General features: G+C 53.7%; 6 protein-coding genes across 6 annotated transcripts; 4 read left to right on the plus strand and 2 right to left on the minus strand.

The window, feature by feature from the left end:
* Positions 1-492: 492 nt before the first annotated feature.
* On the minus strand, positions 493-711 carry N7474_000390 (AN1-type zinc finger protein TMC1; the record flags this gene model as incomplete). The annotated part of the gene is made up of 1 exon (XM_057191805.1): positions 493-711. One exon carries the CDS (start codon positions 709-711, stop codon positions 493-495), a length of 219 nt encoding a protein of 72 aa, XP_057056758.1.
* Positions 712-722: 11 nt separating this feature from the next.
* Positions 723-4576, minus strand: N7474_000391 (gamma-tubulin mipA; the record flags this gene model as incomplete). The annotated part of the gene is made up of 8 exons (XM_057191806.1): positions 723-789; positions 1794-2557; positions 2611-2808; positions 2862-3044; positions 3093-3146; positions 3196-3297; positions 3417-3491; positions 3779-4576. The coding sequence occupies 8 exons, from the start codon at positions 4574-4576 to the stop codon at positions 723-725; spliced, it is 2241 nt and encodes a 746-aa protein (XP_057056759.1).
* A 142-nt stretch (positions 4577-4718) lies between these two features.
* On the plus strand, positions 4719-5816 carry N7474_000392 (aldo/keto reductase family protein; the record flags this gene model as incomplete). The annotated part of the gene is made up of 2 exons (XM_057191807.1): positions 4719-5253; positions 5305-5816. The coding sequence occupies 2 exons, from the start codon at positions 4719-4721 to the stop codon at positions 5814-5816; spliced, it is 1047 nt and encodes a 348-aa protein (XP_057056760.1).
* A 780-nt stretch (positions 5817-6596) lies between these two features.
* N7474_000393 (DMT family transporter) lies at positions 6597-8110 on the plus strand (the record flags this gene model as incomplete). The annotated part of the gene is made up of 3 exons (XM_057191808.1): positions 6597-6925; positions 7002-7786; positions 7848-8110. The coding sequence occupies 3 exons, from the start codon at positions 6597-6599 to the stop codon at positions 8108-8110; spliced, it is 1377 nt and encodes a 458-aa protein (XP_057056761.1).
* Positions 8111-8557: 447 nt separating this feature from the next.
* On the plus strand, positions 8558-8999 carry N7474_000394 (uncharacterized protein; the record flags this gene model as incomplete). Its single annotated transcript, XM_057191809.1, has 2 exons — positions 8558-8592; positions 8642-8999. The coding sequence occupies 2 exons, from the start codon at positions 8558-8560 to the stop codon at positions 8997-8999; spliced, it is 393 nt and encodes a 130-aa protein (XP_057056762.1).
* Positions 9000-10135: 1136 nt separating this feature from the next.
* N7474_000395 (amine oxidase) lies at positions 10136-12395 on the plus strand (the record flags this gene model as incomplete). Its single annotated transcript, XM_057191810.1, has 5 exons — positions 10136-10186; positions 10248-10682; positions 10738-11079; positions 11128-11302; positions 11353-12395. 5 exons carry the CDS (start codon positions 10136-10138, stop codon positions 12393-12395), a joined length of 2046 nt encoding a protein of 681 aa, XP_057056763.1.
* Positions 12396-14219: the final 1824 nt, after the last annotated feature.

Below are 14219 nucleotides of genomic sequence, written 5' to 3' on the forward strand. Positions count from 1 at the left end.
ACGTTATTACTACGATTCTTACAATTCTACTACTGTCTATTCTCCAATCAAGACCCAGCCAAGTCGACGGAATAATGAATAATATATTCACGCTAACAGGAACAAAGAGAAAAGAATATGCCCATGCGAGCCCCGCAGGATCTCTGTGTAGCAAGCCCCGAAAAACGAGAAGAGAAGGGAAGAGAAGAGAAAGCATGCAAGAGATGGAAGGACACCCGATAAGGAGGACGCCATGCGTATGAGAACAGAGCCCGAACGAGTTCACCAGAAAGAAAGAACAAAGGACGCTAGCCGTGGCTAGTCAGTAGATAGATCGAAGAAGACGAAAAGCCCCAGACCCAAACAGAATGAAAGAAAAAAGGATGAGATGAAACACCGCGCTAAATATAACCCCATCCGTCCGGTCCGGTCCAGTACCAATCCCTCCAGAAACAACAAAAAAGAACCCCAAGAAAACCCAAGAAAAATGATCAGGGTGTAGTTTTGGCCAAACTATACACCCTTGACAACGACGGTCCGCTCGCTATTCAGCTTATCGGCATTGCGAGCATGGCTCTCCTTCTTGCAGTCCTCGAGGCCGGAGCAGGAGTGGGCCTCCAGCATGCGGTGCTTGGAGCAGAAGTGGCCGTGGCAGAAACTGCAGTCGCCGACAATGCGCTGCGCGGCTTCCTTGCACTCCTTGAAACTGCAGCGTGGCTTGCGGGGGGCCATTGTTGCTATATTTAGGGGGTTGGGGTCGGGGTACGAGGTAGCCGCTGGGGTGGAGATAGGTAGGCGCTAGTAGCTAGGCTGTGATGGAGGAGACGGTTGTTCTCGCTGGTGGTTGTGGTTGTGGTTTGGCGAGGCGGCTTGTAGTGGGAGGGAGATGTCTCCAGGAGAGGCGAGTCGAGGAGAGGAGGAGTGAGGAGTGAGGAGGCAGCAGGCAATGAGGAGATAAGCGGAATGATCGGGGACTCCGTTGGGGAATGTCCGAGCGCAGTTGGGAGTACGGCAGTTGCAAGTTGGTGGATACCAAGGGGAGATGAAAGGAAATGGAGGAAAGGGAGCAGAATAATGGGTACAGAGAATATATAGTCGGCGGAAGAGACGGGAGGCGAAAGAGAAAGCCGGAAAGTCAAACGGATCCAGAGAAAAGGGGAGTAGGCTGAGTCAGGGTTGATTCCGTCACCAGAAGGTTCGACCGACAGAGGGTCAGTGATAACTAGTAGCGTACACTCCCATGGTAGATAGTCACTACGACTAGTACTGGTCCCCTCGGCTCGGTACCCCTAGGCCCTAGTGATTAGGAGAGTTGCTACATCAATTCCTCCCCATTCCAGCACTTCTCGATCAGTCCAGTGACCACGTCAGTCTCTCCGTCCATCTCTCCGCACCGGCGTCACACCGCCCGGGGCAAAACTTGAATCATCATCTCTGGGTCGGGCGCCACTAAGCAAGTGGCAACGGAGGTCCGCTGGCCACGCGCCCCGATAGTTAACTACTAGCCTGACCTGGTGGACAGTCCACAGTATCGCTAGGGCCCCCTAGCTTGCACCGGGTGATCAGCAGCAGCTAGTGACTAGAACTAGCCCTGGTTATCAATGGCTCGCTTAGCCTAATGGTTTCCCCTTCCCGGCGTCTGCAGGCGGATCACACCCCGACAGACATACAGACTAGCTACGTGGAAAGTCAAATCAAGCGATACGTGGTTGAAAGTCTTACAAAAAACGCCAGACCCCATCAATCGCCCTGCGCGCACGCTCCGGTTGATGCGCCAAACCCTAAATGTAAATTAAACCAAACCCAAATATCACGCTCCCCCGAGCTCCTTCTCTTTCCCGGCGTCCGGGTCCAGGTAGTCCTCTCGCTCGGCGGCTTCGTACTCGCCGACCAAATCCATCACCACCGCCCGGGCTTCGTCGAACTCGCCCAGTCCGTCGGAGAAGGGGGCCTCCTTCTTGTACTGCTCCAGGAAGGCATTGCGCTTGCGCAGGCGGTCGTACTGCTGGACGATCCGCTTGAACAGCGTGGCGACGGAGGTGTGGTTGGCGAGCATGAGTCCGCTCACCCGGTGCGTGTGTTGGAGGTACGGCGACTTCTTCGTGAGCGCCACCTGGATGCTGGATGGTCCCCAGGGGATAAACGACGCAAGGCGCCGCTCCCGGATCCGGAGCAGGGACTTGTGCACGTCCGTGGGGTCGGCCTCGCCCTGGATGATGTTGAGGATGCTGATGTAGCAGCTCGACTTGCTGGGGTTGATCGACACCATGCGGTTCTTGGGTTGGAGGAGACGTCGCATCACATCGAGCACGGTGGTCTTGCGGACGGTCTTGGCCTGCTCGATGTTGTCGCCGGTGAAGGGGGTGTACGACGTAAGCAGGAAATGGCTGCGCGGCGTAGGGATTAGCGAAGCGATGATTCCTGCCAGGTCATTGTGCATGTATCCGGGGTATCGAAGCGTGGTGGTCGAGGCCGACATGACCGTCGACACCAGCTGGTTGGTTTGCTGGAACGAGGGCTCTTGAACGTGCATTCGATCGGCGACAATTCTCGACAGCGCACCATTGTCCAACACGACCTGATTCGTAAGTCATGAGGAATGCATGTAGCCGGAAAGCGGAGGGAGCTTACCACGGAGTCTGCGTCCTGGGTCAATCGTCGCATTGTAAGCAAGCTGTTGTATGGGTTGACGACCACATCAGAGACGTCGGGGAAGACGGAATACGTCTGGATCAGCTTCTTGGGGAACCGGTCATTCATGCGTTCCAAGATGAAACTGCCCAGCCCGGAGCCCGTGCCTCCTGCGATCGAATGTAGCAGCATGAATCCCTATCCGAACGCGTTAGTTCGATGAATCTCCAACTCTGCACAAGGAATTGTACCTCCAGAGAGTCACTTCCGTCTGCTTCTCGATCAATCATATCAAAGACCTCCTCTTGTACGCTCTCTCCAGCAGAATATCCAGCACCCCAGTTGTTTCCCGCTCCAACGCCCTGCTGCCCGATAAAGAAGTTCTCCGGGTTGTAGATGTTTTTATAAGGACCAGTCTGGATGCCGTTCAGGACCTATTGAGGCATTAGCCATGTTTCGCGAACAGTGTGCGGACGGCGTACTCTGGGTTCCAGGTCCAGGAGGATCGCGCGGGGAATGTATCTGGTATCGTCACTCTGCCACGCCCATTAGTGTCTTGTCCTCATGGTAGCGGACCAAACACACCTGGTAGAAGAAGACATCCTTGCGATCTCCGCCCTCCGTTGCAAACTCCTCCAGGTTCCCATCCTGGCTGATACCGTGCTCGAGGCACAGCTGCTGCCAGAACTGGCTGCCAACTGTCGGCTGGTGTTAGCAGGGAGCACCCGACTGTGTGGATATTTCGGGGGGAGTAGTGGTGTGGTGGTGCAGCCTTGATGGAGGAGGCATGGAGGGGCGCAACATACCGTTGTTGCCGCACTGGCCGGCTTGGATGGTGATGATTTCCCTGCGAATTCCCACTGTCTCAGCATCGGTCGTGACTACATCCGGGAGAGCATGCTTACCTCGGCATCGTCCAGTGATTGTGCAGAGTGGATGGAAATTCGACGGTCAACGCGTAGTTAGCGCGTCTGCGGGGGAAGGTTGGTGGACGGCCTCAGGCAGCAAGGCAGCCCGCATCGGTATACTTCCAAGGTTGTTTGGAACATCTCGACCAATTGCTAGGAGACAAGAGAACCTCACATTACACTCTGCCATTGTATTGAACACCGAGTATTGGCTAAGCTGCTATTGAGTGTGCCTAGAATCCTGCCTTGCACGCCGTCACCAATGTCCCAGCACCAGCAACGACGCCATCCACGATCCTCACTTTCTGGCCGCCCTCCTCGCCATACTCCATGACACAGCCCTCGCGCACCGCTTCCTCCATCCCCGCCATACCTGCACAGCCCAGACAAATAGCCCGCACCGGGTGTGGTGCGCTTTGAATTAGTCGCCGGGTGGCATCGCAGATCCGGCGCCGTACTTCGTCGGCGGGTGTCGTGTGCAACTCAATCGCTGTCAACCCCGTCGTTTCAACGCCAGCGAATCGTGACGACGAACTGGTTCCCAGCATATCGGTAACGGCATTACTGAGCTCGTCCTTCCACGCACTGCCAGTGGTGATAATGCCGAATGTCTCTTTGATTTGGGACTTGTGCAATTCCCCGGGGAGGTCGAAGTCAAAGGCGCTGATCAGGGATAGAGATGCTGTGATGCTGGCTTCGAAGATGCCGGTCACGTATTTATTTTGTGATGATTGCTTGACCTTCTGCTTTAACATTCCAACCAGCGGGTGCGCCGAATAGCATGCCACCAGGAAGGCATCGTACTGGTCCACCAGATGCAGGGTCGAATGGCAATGCCATGCCGACTTGGCCGAGTCTTCACCGGAGTTGATGCTGGGAATAGGGTCGTAGGTCCTTCCATTCACCTCTACAGGATGATCGGGTGCGGTGAAGTAGTCAAAATGCACGTCGGCGTAATTCATCCGCTCCAGAATGGGTCTTAGGGCATCGGTCATACGCGAGGAAGTATTGGGGTTGATGACCAGGACCCGGAATAGGTCTTCCCTCGACGAGGCCATGGTGATGGTGTGTGGTGCAGGGAATAAATAACAATGGCAGCGGGTACGGGAAACTGCTTATCAATTGCGTCAAATCGGCCGATTCCGCAGCCCCGCCTCTTCCCTCCAAAAACACCTAGAACAGAATAATCGAATAATCGCCATGCCTCTCATCGCACAGAACCCCCAGCCCCGAGTCATCCTAGGCTTGATGACCTTCGGTCCCTCCACGGACAAGGGCGCCCGTATCACCTCGCTAGACGAGTGCAACCGCTGCTTGGACTACTTCCAGCAGCAGGGCTTCAATGAGATTGACACCGCCCGGACCTACGTCGGCGGCGAGCAGGAAGCCTTCACAGCCAAGGCCAACTGGAAACAGCGGGGCCTCACTCTAGCCACAAAATGGTACCCCGGCGCGGCCGGCGGACACAAGGCCGAGGTCTTGCGTGAGAAACTCGAGCTGTCGCTCAAGGAGCTGGGTACCGATACGGTCGATATTTTCTACCTGCATGCGCCGGATCGGTCGATTCCTTTTTCAGAGGCGCTCGAGGCGGTCAATCAGCTGCACAAGGAGGGTAAGTTTGTCCAACTAGGGTTGAGTAACTATACGGCTTTTGAGGTCGCGGAGATTTGTACGCTCTGCGCTCAGAATGGCTGGGTGCGCCCGACTATCTACCAGGGCATGTATAACGCCATCAGTATGTACTCCGGTACCATAAGATTCGCTATCAAAATTCTAACATATCCAGCACGCAATATCGAGACCGAGCTGATCCCCGCCTGCCGCCGATACGGCCTGGACATCGTCATCTACAACCCCCTTGCCGGCGGCCTGTTCTCAGGCAAGTATAAGACGCACGATGTGCCCGCCGAGGGCCGATATAGCGATGCCAGCTCCGCCGGCTCCAACTACCGCAAGCGCTACTTCAAGGACGCCAACTTCGAAGCTCTGAGCGTCATCGAGCCCGTCGTTGAGAAACACGGGCTGACGATGGTGGAGACTGCGCTGCGCTGGGCGCACCACCATTCGGAGCTGAAGATGGACAACGCCGGTCGGGACGGAATCGTGATTGGCGTTAGCAGCTTTGAGCAGCTGAAGTCTAATCTGGAGAATGTCAGGAAGGGCCCGCTGCCCCAGGAGGTGGTGGAGGCGCTTGATCAGGCATGGATGATTGCCAAGCCGACGGCGCCGAACTACTGGCATTTGGATCTGAAATATACATATGACACACAGGCAGCTCTGTTCAAGCCGAAGGCTTAGGGTGGGACAGGTCTATACTATAGAACTATGTGGTGGATCTATGTCAGATCGATGTATAGTTGGATCACAATATACGGGTAAATCAATCTATTCATAGGCCGCTATCTAGATTGTGTACATGACCCGATCAGCCCCCCGTCTCACCCGACCAGCAGTCATCGTTCCTGATGTTCCCTGGAGTTTTTGTCACACGCTAACTACCAACCCGGCCCTGACGCCACGGATCACGTGCACCCATCACCACCCGCTAAATGCGGCTTAGCCCTCTGCCAGCCGCCTCCGCCTCCAAGTGTCACTAACTGACCTGCCTTCAATCTGCTATCTTGCCCTACTTGTTTGTCCCCCCTCTCGGGTGCTGAGTTTTTGAAACTAACCGTCTCCCGGGCAAGGCTTCTTCTCTCAATCTATCCACCGTGGCCTCGACCGCTTCTATCGGCTGGCCCCCCAGTCCAAGTTGCATGCGCCCGTCCTCTGCAAACGGTGCTCGAACACCCTCTCCAATTTAGACCATATTGTTCGCTCCCTTCGGTCGACGGATAGTTACAACATCTCACTTGCTTTGCTTGCCAGTCACTGGTCGCCGCTCTTTACCTATTATCTCCCACGGGAACCCATTCAAGGAACCATAGCCGTCTCTTTATACCCCCGTCCATCCCCGTGCAACCAGCACCAATCCATCCCAACGACATTGTGGCGCATTCAGACAGTTTCGAACTTACAGAGCCGCGGGCGACAGCAACCCCGGACGCGGCGCGCTATTCCCACGACTTAGATGACAACATGGCCGCCAATCGCCCAACCTTCCACCGCCCAACCGCCGGCCGGTCCTCGGAACAATTGCTCAAGGACGATGCCCGTCGGTTTTCTCGCTCCAGTTTTGAAAATGGGGATGCAGAGGACAGGCCCATGCTGCATCCCGACCGGCATCATTCCCGCCGACCAACAATGCAGAGTATAGACCCGGAGTATGACGCGGCCCAAGCGACTCGCAAGAAGTATATGATCGCCGGAGGCTTTCTTCTGTTGAGTCTGGCGAGTTTTGTCGTCCAGACAGAGACTGCGGTTTATATCCAGCAGGATTTAGGTTGGAAGAAGCCGTACTGCATGCTGTAAGTTCGATTATACCACGATATGGAACCCGTCGCGCCCTCGCCCATGCTCTGCCCTATTCACCCGGATACCCAGCGCTTACCTCTCTTCTTCCCCCATATGCAGCTATCTCACCCATGGATCTTGGACGTTACTCTGGCTGGTCCAGCTGCTCATTCTGAGAATCCAAAAACGAAAAATGTCCTGGGCCGCTTTCTGGCGGCGCCATGTCTACCTCTTGCGAAGCACCGCGCAGATGGTCGAAACGCAAGATGTCCATCTGAGCACTCGCAATTACAATCGATCTCCCGTGAAGTACATGGTACAGACAGTTGCCTTTGTGACCACCGCTCTCACTATTGCGGGTGGCTCATGGTATCTCGCCGTTGAGCTGACCACGGCCAGCGATTTGACAGCCATCTACAACTGCTCGGCCTTCTTCGCGTACGCCTTTTCTATTCCTCTCCTCAAAGAAAAGCTCCGCCTCGACAAGGTCTTTTCCGTGGCGATTGCCATTATCGGCGTGCTCATCGTTGCATACGGCGATCAGCCAAACAAGAAAGTCTCGAAAGGCGGAACGACACACGGGGCGGAGAAGGGGGCGTCAAATCGCCTTCTGGGAAATATTATCATTGGCATTGGCAGCGTGCTCTACGGACTCTACGAGGTGTTGTATAAGCGGTACGCGTGTCCGCCAGAGGGCACAAGCCCCGGCCGCGGGACCATCTTTGCCAATACCTTTGGTAGCATGATTGGGCTTTTCACGCTGAGTGTCCTGTGGATTCCACTACCTATCTTGCATTGGACTGGGTTGGAGGTCTTCGTGATGCCCACCGGCAAGGTGGCGTGGATGCTCCTCATCTCGACCTGTGCCAATGCCAGTAAGTTGCTACCACCATTGCAATGTCTCTCTAAGACGTGACTCACGCTAACGCGCAACAGCATTCTCGGGCTCTTTCCTCGTCCTCATTTCCCTCACCTCGCCTGTTTTGTCCTCCGTCGCCGCGCTTCTAACCATCTTCCTTGTCGCCATCATGGACTGGTTACGGACAGGCGATCCCCTCCCCTTCACCTCCATCGGCGGCGGCATCCTGATCATGGCAGCGTTCTTCCTCTTGAGCTGGAGCACGTATCGTGAGCTGAACGAGGAGCGCAAGAAGCACCTCGAGAATGATGAGGTCGAGTCGGAGGACAATGATGACTGATTATTCCAAGTAGATTGGTTAGACTGGACGGATTACTAGGTGGCTGTTTTGAATGTCTTCCATGGTTGGAAAGACAATGTTGGGCGTCATGTGTGATTCACGGCATTTGATTTGTTTCTAGCGGCTTTTGTTCCTGTCTTGTACAGCTCTAGTCCTAATCATTTCTTGCATACCTATACCAAATTCTACAGCGTGCATAACGCTACATCTAACTCTCACTCTACTCTCAATCTCATTCACTTACCTACCTAGGGGATTTCCGCTATCCAGGCTTATTACCAATAGGGTGTATACTTCGAGTTTGTAGACGACGGTAACGGCAACTCGAAGGACGATCCAATCTCGACACCCACTTCTTGCGAGGAATTCCACAGACAGATAGCGACGGAGTCATCCAGTTTGAGACACTGTTCCTAGGTTATTACACTCACCGCGCAACTCACATACATGGTGCCCTTTCCTTTCTCGATTCCCAGCTCACCGTCACTAATTTGGCTTTTTAGTCTTAAGCCATAATACCGACCTGGTCAGCCTCCAAAAGAACAATACACTCTCTGGTCTGTACGAGGCGCACGCTTTGCACGTCACGAATGTTTTCTTTGCCGAGTCACTCAAGCAAGAGATCTATAAGACCTGGCCGTACAACCAGGACCCCAACAACTACACCACAAACGCCGATGACGTTTTCCTGCCGGAGATCGTCAAAGCCGGTGTCGACCCGATTATGCAGTATGTGTATGTGGGCGACAAAATAAGCGATGGCCTTTTCGTATGGATTACTCTCGGCATTAATGCCACCAAGAACCAGTCTGTGGGTCCGGTTGTCTATGACACTGCAGAGGGGCTGGTGCCGAACCCAGTTCCTTACAATAAAAGATCCACGGACTAGGCCACATGTCGAAGAGCCGAGTTCAGAACTTGTTATTGTTGTCAGGCAGTGTGGGCAGGGTTCGCTTGAAGGAGAAGTACGCAGTCAGAGTGGAGGTATATACTTCCGTCAGGCAATACATCTCGTCAGCGAGTTCGGTCTATCGAGCAATGTATAGTTTCCAACTTCTGGCCTAGCAAACTTCTGCAGTGCTTAAATGAGATCGAAGAGAAGAAACGTTGTTTACGAGCGAATAAGAAGTAGAATTGCATTGTTGGACATGTCAGAACATGAATTGTAGTCTCTTTATACTTGAGCTTTTACGCATGGGCGATTTTAAGTACATATAGAAGACGACTTTTACCTTATGCCATCGCAATTTAGAGAGAATCTTAGCCCTCTGGTTGCTGCGTCGTCTTTCTTACTCTACCGCGTGTTCCGAGGTGTTCAGGAAATGGAGGAGGGCAGAGATCAAGGTCAAGAAACGAACGCCATCAAAATTCTTTCGCAAAATAAACAGCACGGTGGGGCCATTGGGTATGGACCGAACATGGACTGAGTGCTCAGTAGATCCCTCTCTCTCATTCACTCACTCACTTACTCAACCTCGGCGCATCCGGCTATGTAGTATGCAAATCCAGGATTACTATTCCATACCAAGACAACCAATCCCTTACATTATTATCTAGAGCGGCTCCCTAACATACGCATTCATCATCCCTTTGATGAAAGAAAAAGATAACGGTCTTTCCACCCTATCCTATCCACCGACCTATCGCCTGTCGGAGAAATGCACCTATCGTATCTCTCTGCGGGGACCAGGGAGGGGAGATCATCAGCCCACCAACCCTGTTCGTATCAACCTACAAATCGTCTTGCCGGTAGGAGGGAAGGTCAACGGCGCGGAAACCAGCTCTGCTGAGAAATACACTGCCGATGAATTGGAAAGATGGATCGCTTGGGCCAATCCGGTATTCTCCTGACCTCCCCATGGATCGGAGCGTGTGGCTTGTTGGATTGAGGGGGAGGGGAATAGTATTTAAATCTGCTAGATCCATTTTAGATTTCGTCTTTCTTGTTCACTTTACATATATCGAGTATCTAAAGTGATATTGAGATTTAGTCCATTATATATCTTTCACAGTATAGGCTCAACCATGTCTCACGGTCACCCATTCGACCCGCTTTCGCCAGCGGAAATCGTCCAGGTATTATAGATCTACTTCTTTCTCCTATTATATCCAGTTGATCCACCTGACAGCTCGACAGGCCGTCCGCATCGTCAAAAAAGCCATCCCAAATGAAACCCTCGCCTTCAGAATGGTAACCCTCCTTGAACCACCAAAGAGCCAAATGATCCCTTTCCTCAGCGCCGAACACGCAGGCAAAGCCAGCGACACCAATGCCATTAAACCAGCACGAATTGCACTAATCCATTTCAATCGCGGCGGCGGTGTGTCCAATCTCTGTGAAGTACGCGTTAATCTCGACACGCAGACCATTGTGCATGAGAAGTCGCTCGGTGGGAGACATTCTTTCCAGGATACCACTGAGATGCAGGCTATGGAGAAGGCTTGTCTTGCGTCGTCCAAGGTACAGGATGCGCTTCGGTTGCTGCAATTGCCGGAGGGGGCAGTTGTAAGGGTTGAGTGTTGGACGTACGGGACTGATGGGATGAATGATATGAGGGAGAGGATTATTATGGTATGCCTCTCTCTCTCTCTTTTCTTCAAGAGAATGGTATTTTGATAATTGTTAGTGCTACCTCTACATGAGTCTCACCCCTCACGGCGACTCGAACCACTACGCCTACCCGCTAGACATCTGCGTCGAGATGCTAAGCGAGACCCACTCCGTGAAGCGCGTTCTCTCTCTGCCTCTCGGCGAGAATGACCGGCTTGGACTCGTGAGTGAAGTGGGGGTTAAGCCATTTGACCGGAGGAAGATCCATCGCTCAAGCGAGTATCATCCGGACCTTGTTCCGGAGCGGCGGACTACCATAAAACCGTATAGGGTTGTCCAGCCGCAGGGACCCTCGTTCCATGTTGAGGGGAATTTGATCACTTGGGAGAAGTGGCGGATGAGAGTGGGCTTCAATTTTGTGAGTCTGTTAGTCCTTAACAAAGAACGGTGCTGATTAGTTGTCCAGCGCGAGGGACTGACGCTTCACGATCTGACGTATGATGGCCGCAGTGTGTTCTATCGCCTGGCGCTCTCGGAGATGTTCGTGCCATATGGCGATAGTCGAGCCCCGTATCCGCGCAAAGCTGCTTTTGATTTAGGGAGTAACGGTGCAGGTGTTAATGCTAATAACCTGAAGCTTGGTAGGAGGTCCAGCATTTTCATGAACCATCCGCTGATATTGTATTGTCAGGTTGCGATTGTCTGGGCCATATCAGATACTTTGACGGGGTCCATCACAACATGCACGGAGATCCAGTGGTGCTCCCCAATGCCGTTTGCTGCCATGAAATCGACGACGGCATTCTGTGGAAACATACGAACTTCCACACGAACAATGCGGTGGTTACCCGCTCTCGAGTCCTTGTGCTGCAGACGATCATCACTGTCGGTAACTATGAGTACATCTTTGCGTTTCAGTTCACGCAGGATGCCTCGATCAACTACGAGGTTCGCGCAACGGGAATCCTCTCCACAGCGCCGATCAATCTGGATGAGTCCGTTCCGTATGGGACACTGGTAGCACCAGGTGTAATGGCGCCGTATCATCAACATCTGTTCAGTCTGAGGATTGACCCGGCTATTGATGGACACCGGAACTCTCTGATGGTCGAGGAGTCTCATGCCATGCCATTGAATGACCCTGCCGTGCACAATCCGTTTGGCATTGGTTACACGACGACTCACAAGTTTGTCGAGAGGGAATCTCCGCTGGATATTGATATTGCCTGCAACCGCGTCTTCAAGATCGTCAATGAGAACATTTGTAACCCAATAAGCAAAGGGCCCGTCGGATATAAGCTTATGCCACACCCCTCGCAAATGATTCTGGCACATCCGTCGTCCTACCATGCCCAGCGATCAGAATTTGGCGAGCACGCGATTTGGGTTACCCGCTACCAGGATGATGAGTTATACAGTGCAGGCGAGAATACAATGCAATCGCTCGGCGGCGAAGGCATTGCCTCATGGATTCGGTCTCGCCCGTCCCCGCTTAGCGTGCGAGATGAGGACATCGTCGTTTGGCACACCTTTGGCACTACACACAACCCGCGCGTCGAGGACTGGCCCGTTATGCCTTCCGAGAAGTTGCTGGTCTCGCTGAAGCCTGTCAATTTCTTCACGCGCAATCCTGCCCTCGACGTGCCTATCAGCTCGCAGGCAGAAAACCAGAGCGTGCTGATGGGTGAGTCCGCCGGCTCAACTTCGGCGGATCCATGCTGTCCCAAGCTATAGTAGTGGCGATGGCAGAAAATAAAACGGACTGTATCGGCATCGCCGGTCTGTGAGAGATGAAAGGACGCTGTCTCTTACTGGATGAGGAATGCTCCGTGACAAAATTTTGCACTGATGATATCACGACGGTTGGGCCCGCCGGTGTGTCGTCCGCGACAGGGCCGATCGCTCCACTGGCCATCTCGGTGGAGTCCGGAATCTCATTTCCACTAGGGCCCGTTCCGTGGTTGGCGGCGGGTTCCCGGAGCCCGGAAGAGAGCGACTGGGGATTCATCTGTGGCTGTAACTTATTGCGGCGTAGTCGGGGGATCAACTGTGGTGGCTTTCATAGAGAACCGACGATCTTCCGAGGCCAGACAGAGCAACAAATGCAACCGTCCGGCCCTCTTTTTGTGAGGCTGTGGTGATTGCATTAGATCCCACAAATCAGGCGTGCTTGTACTGTATGGTATATACGGAGCCGTGCCGGGTGTCGCGACAGCGTGGATCAAGTCAAGCCTTGATGAATGTCTGCTTGCCCTATCCGATGTCGATTCGGCTGCGGCGAGAGCGATTCAAATCCCACGTACCCCTGCTCGATTTCTGCTAGTACTCCCGCTACTGCGTCGTTCTCCTGCACATCGCAGAGTAGCATGCGTAAAACGATGTTGCCGCCCCAATTAGGCTGATGATGATCGGCCCCACGGACCAAGTGGTCAAACTCCTGATTATCGTTATATTAAGCCGTCGATCGAAGCCGCGGTCGTGATTGGCCGGGCACCCTAGTCGGGCGCCCCTCGGACGCCAGGGGAGGGCTGTTTCAATTGCCCTGCTCAGATGGCGTCGAATCTGCGAGGAGGCCAAAGGGCGCTAAGATAGGTCATGCCGCTATTTTTGTCACCTGCGGTGGCTCCGCCAGCCAAGAGAGGGGAATCTGAAACCCGCGGCGGATGTGCCAGAACGAACATCGTGAGAATCACCTATTGTCCCTATATTGGACTCGAACCGGCAAGGCTGAATCTATTCCCTGTGCTGGTCGCCCCGGACAACGTCCTGTTCCACAACACTGACCCCCTGCGATGTGCAAGACCCCCAGCGTGGCGCTTTGGGGACCCACCGCACCAGGCGAGATTTGGATGGGCGGGCAGGCTAAGGCTGGTGCCTGTCTGCTTTTTTTTTCTCCGGATGCATGGCCGTTTGGTGATTGGTGCTCGTCTCTGGACCCCAGGATGCTCGTAAGATGCCAATGTACGAACCATATTCTAATAGCATCCACGGTTAGTCGGTTAGTTAGCTCTGCTTACTGTGGCCTGAGGCTGGGCGTAATCCAGAACCATTGATGAGGTGGAACCAGAGTCATGACGTCCACCATTCCAGGTCAAGTCCGATGGCAGCATTGTCCCGAGTGGATTCTTTCCAGGTTCTGCGCAAGCCACGAGTTGTCGGCAGGGGATGCACAGAAGTCCGCCTGTCAAAGCGTGGGACAGACTGATCTGAGTGTATGATACCGTATTATTGTCACCGGATTACCATACAATTCTTGGCCCCTCTGGATTTGTTGTTCTCTTCGTCTCTCTCTCTCTCTCCCCCTCAACTCTTCGTCGTTCTCTTTTCCAACTTCACCACCCATCACCTTCCTCCTCCTACCTCCACGACTCTCCTCATTCTCCTCCTAATCCGTCCTGGTCCCCGTCGTGGCCGTCCGTTCCTTACACACATCGCTTCTCTCGACAACCGGCTTGATCGAATTTCTCCTGCGTCGGCCTCTCCCTTGGTCTGACAAGGTGGAAGACTATCGGTTGCGCTTATACCTTTCTCGGTTTATTTTCACTCGTTCCTGCCTGG

The sequence above is a fragment of the Penicillium riverlandense genome (assembly GCF_028828495.1).
Source record: "Penicillium riverlandense strain IBT 135883 chromosome Unknown utg000001l_segment0_segment0, whole genome shotgun sequence".
Taxonomy (NCBI): Eukaryota; Fungi; Ascomycota; class Eurotiomycetes; order Eurotiales; family Aspergillaceae; genus Penicillium; species Penicillium riverlandense.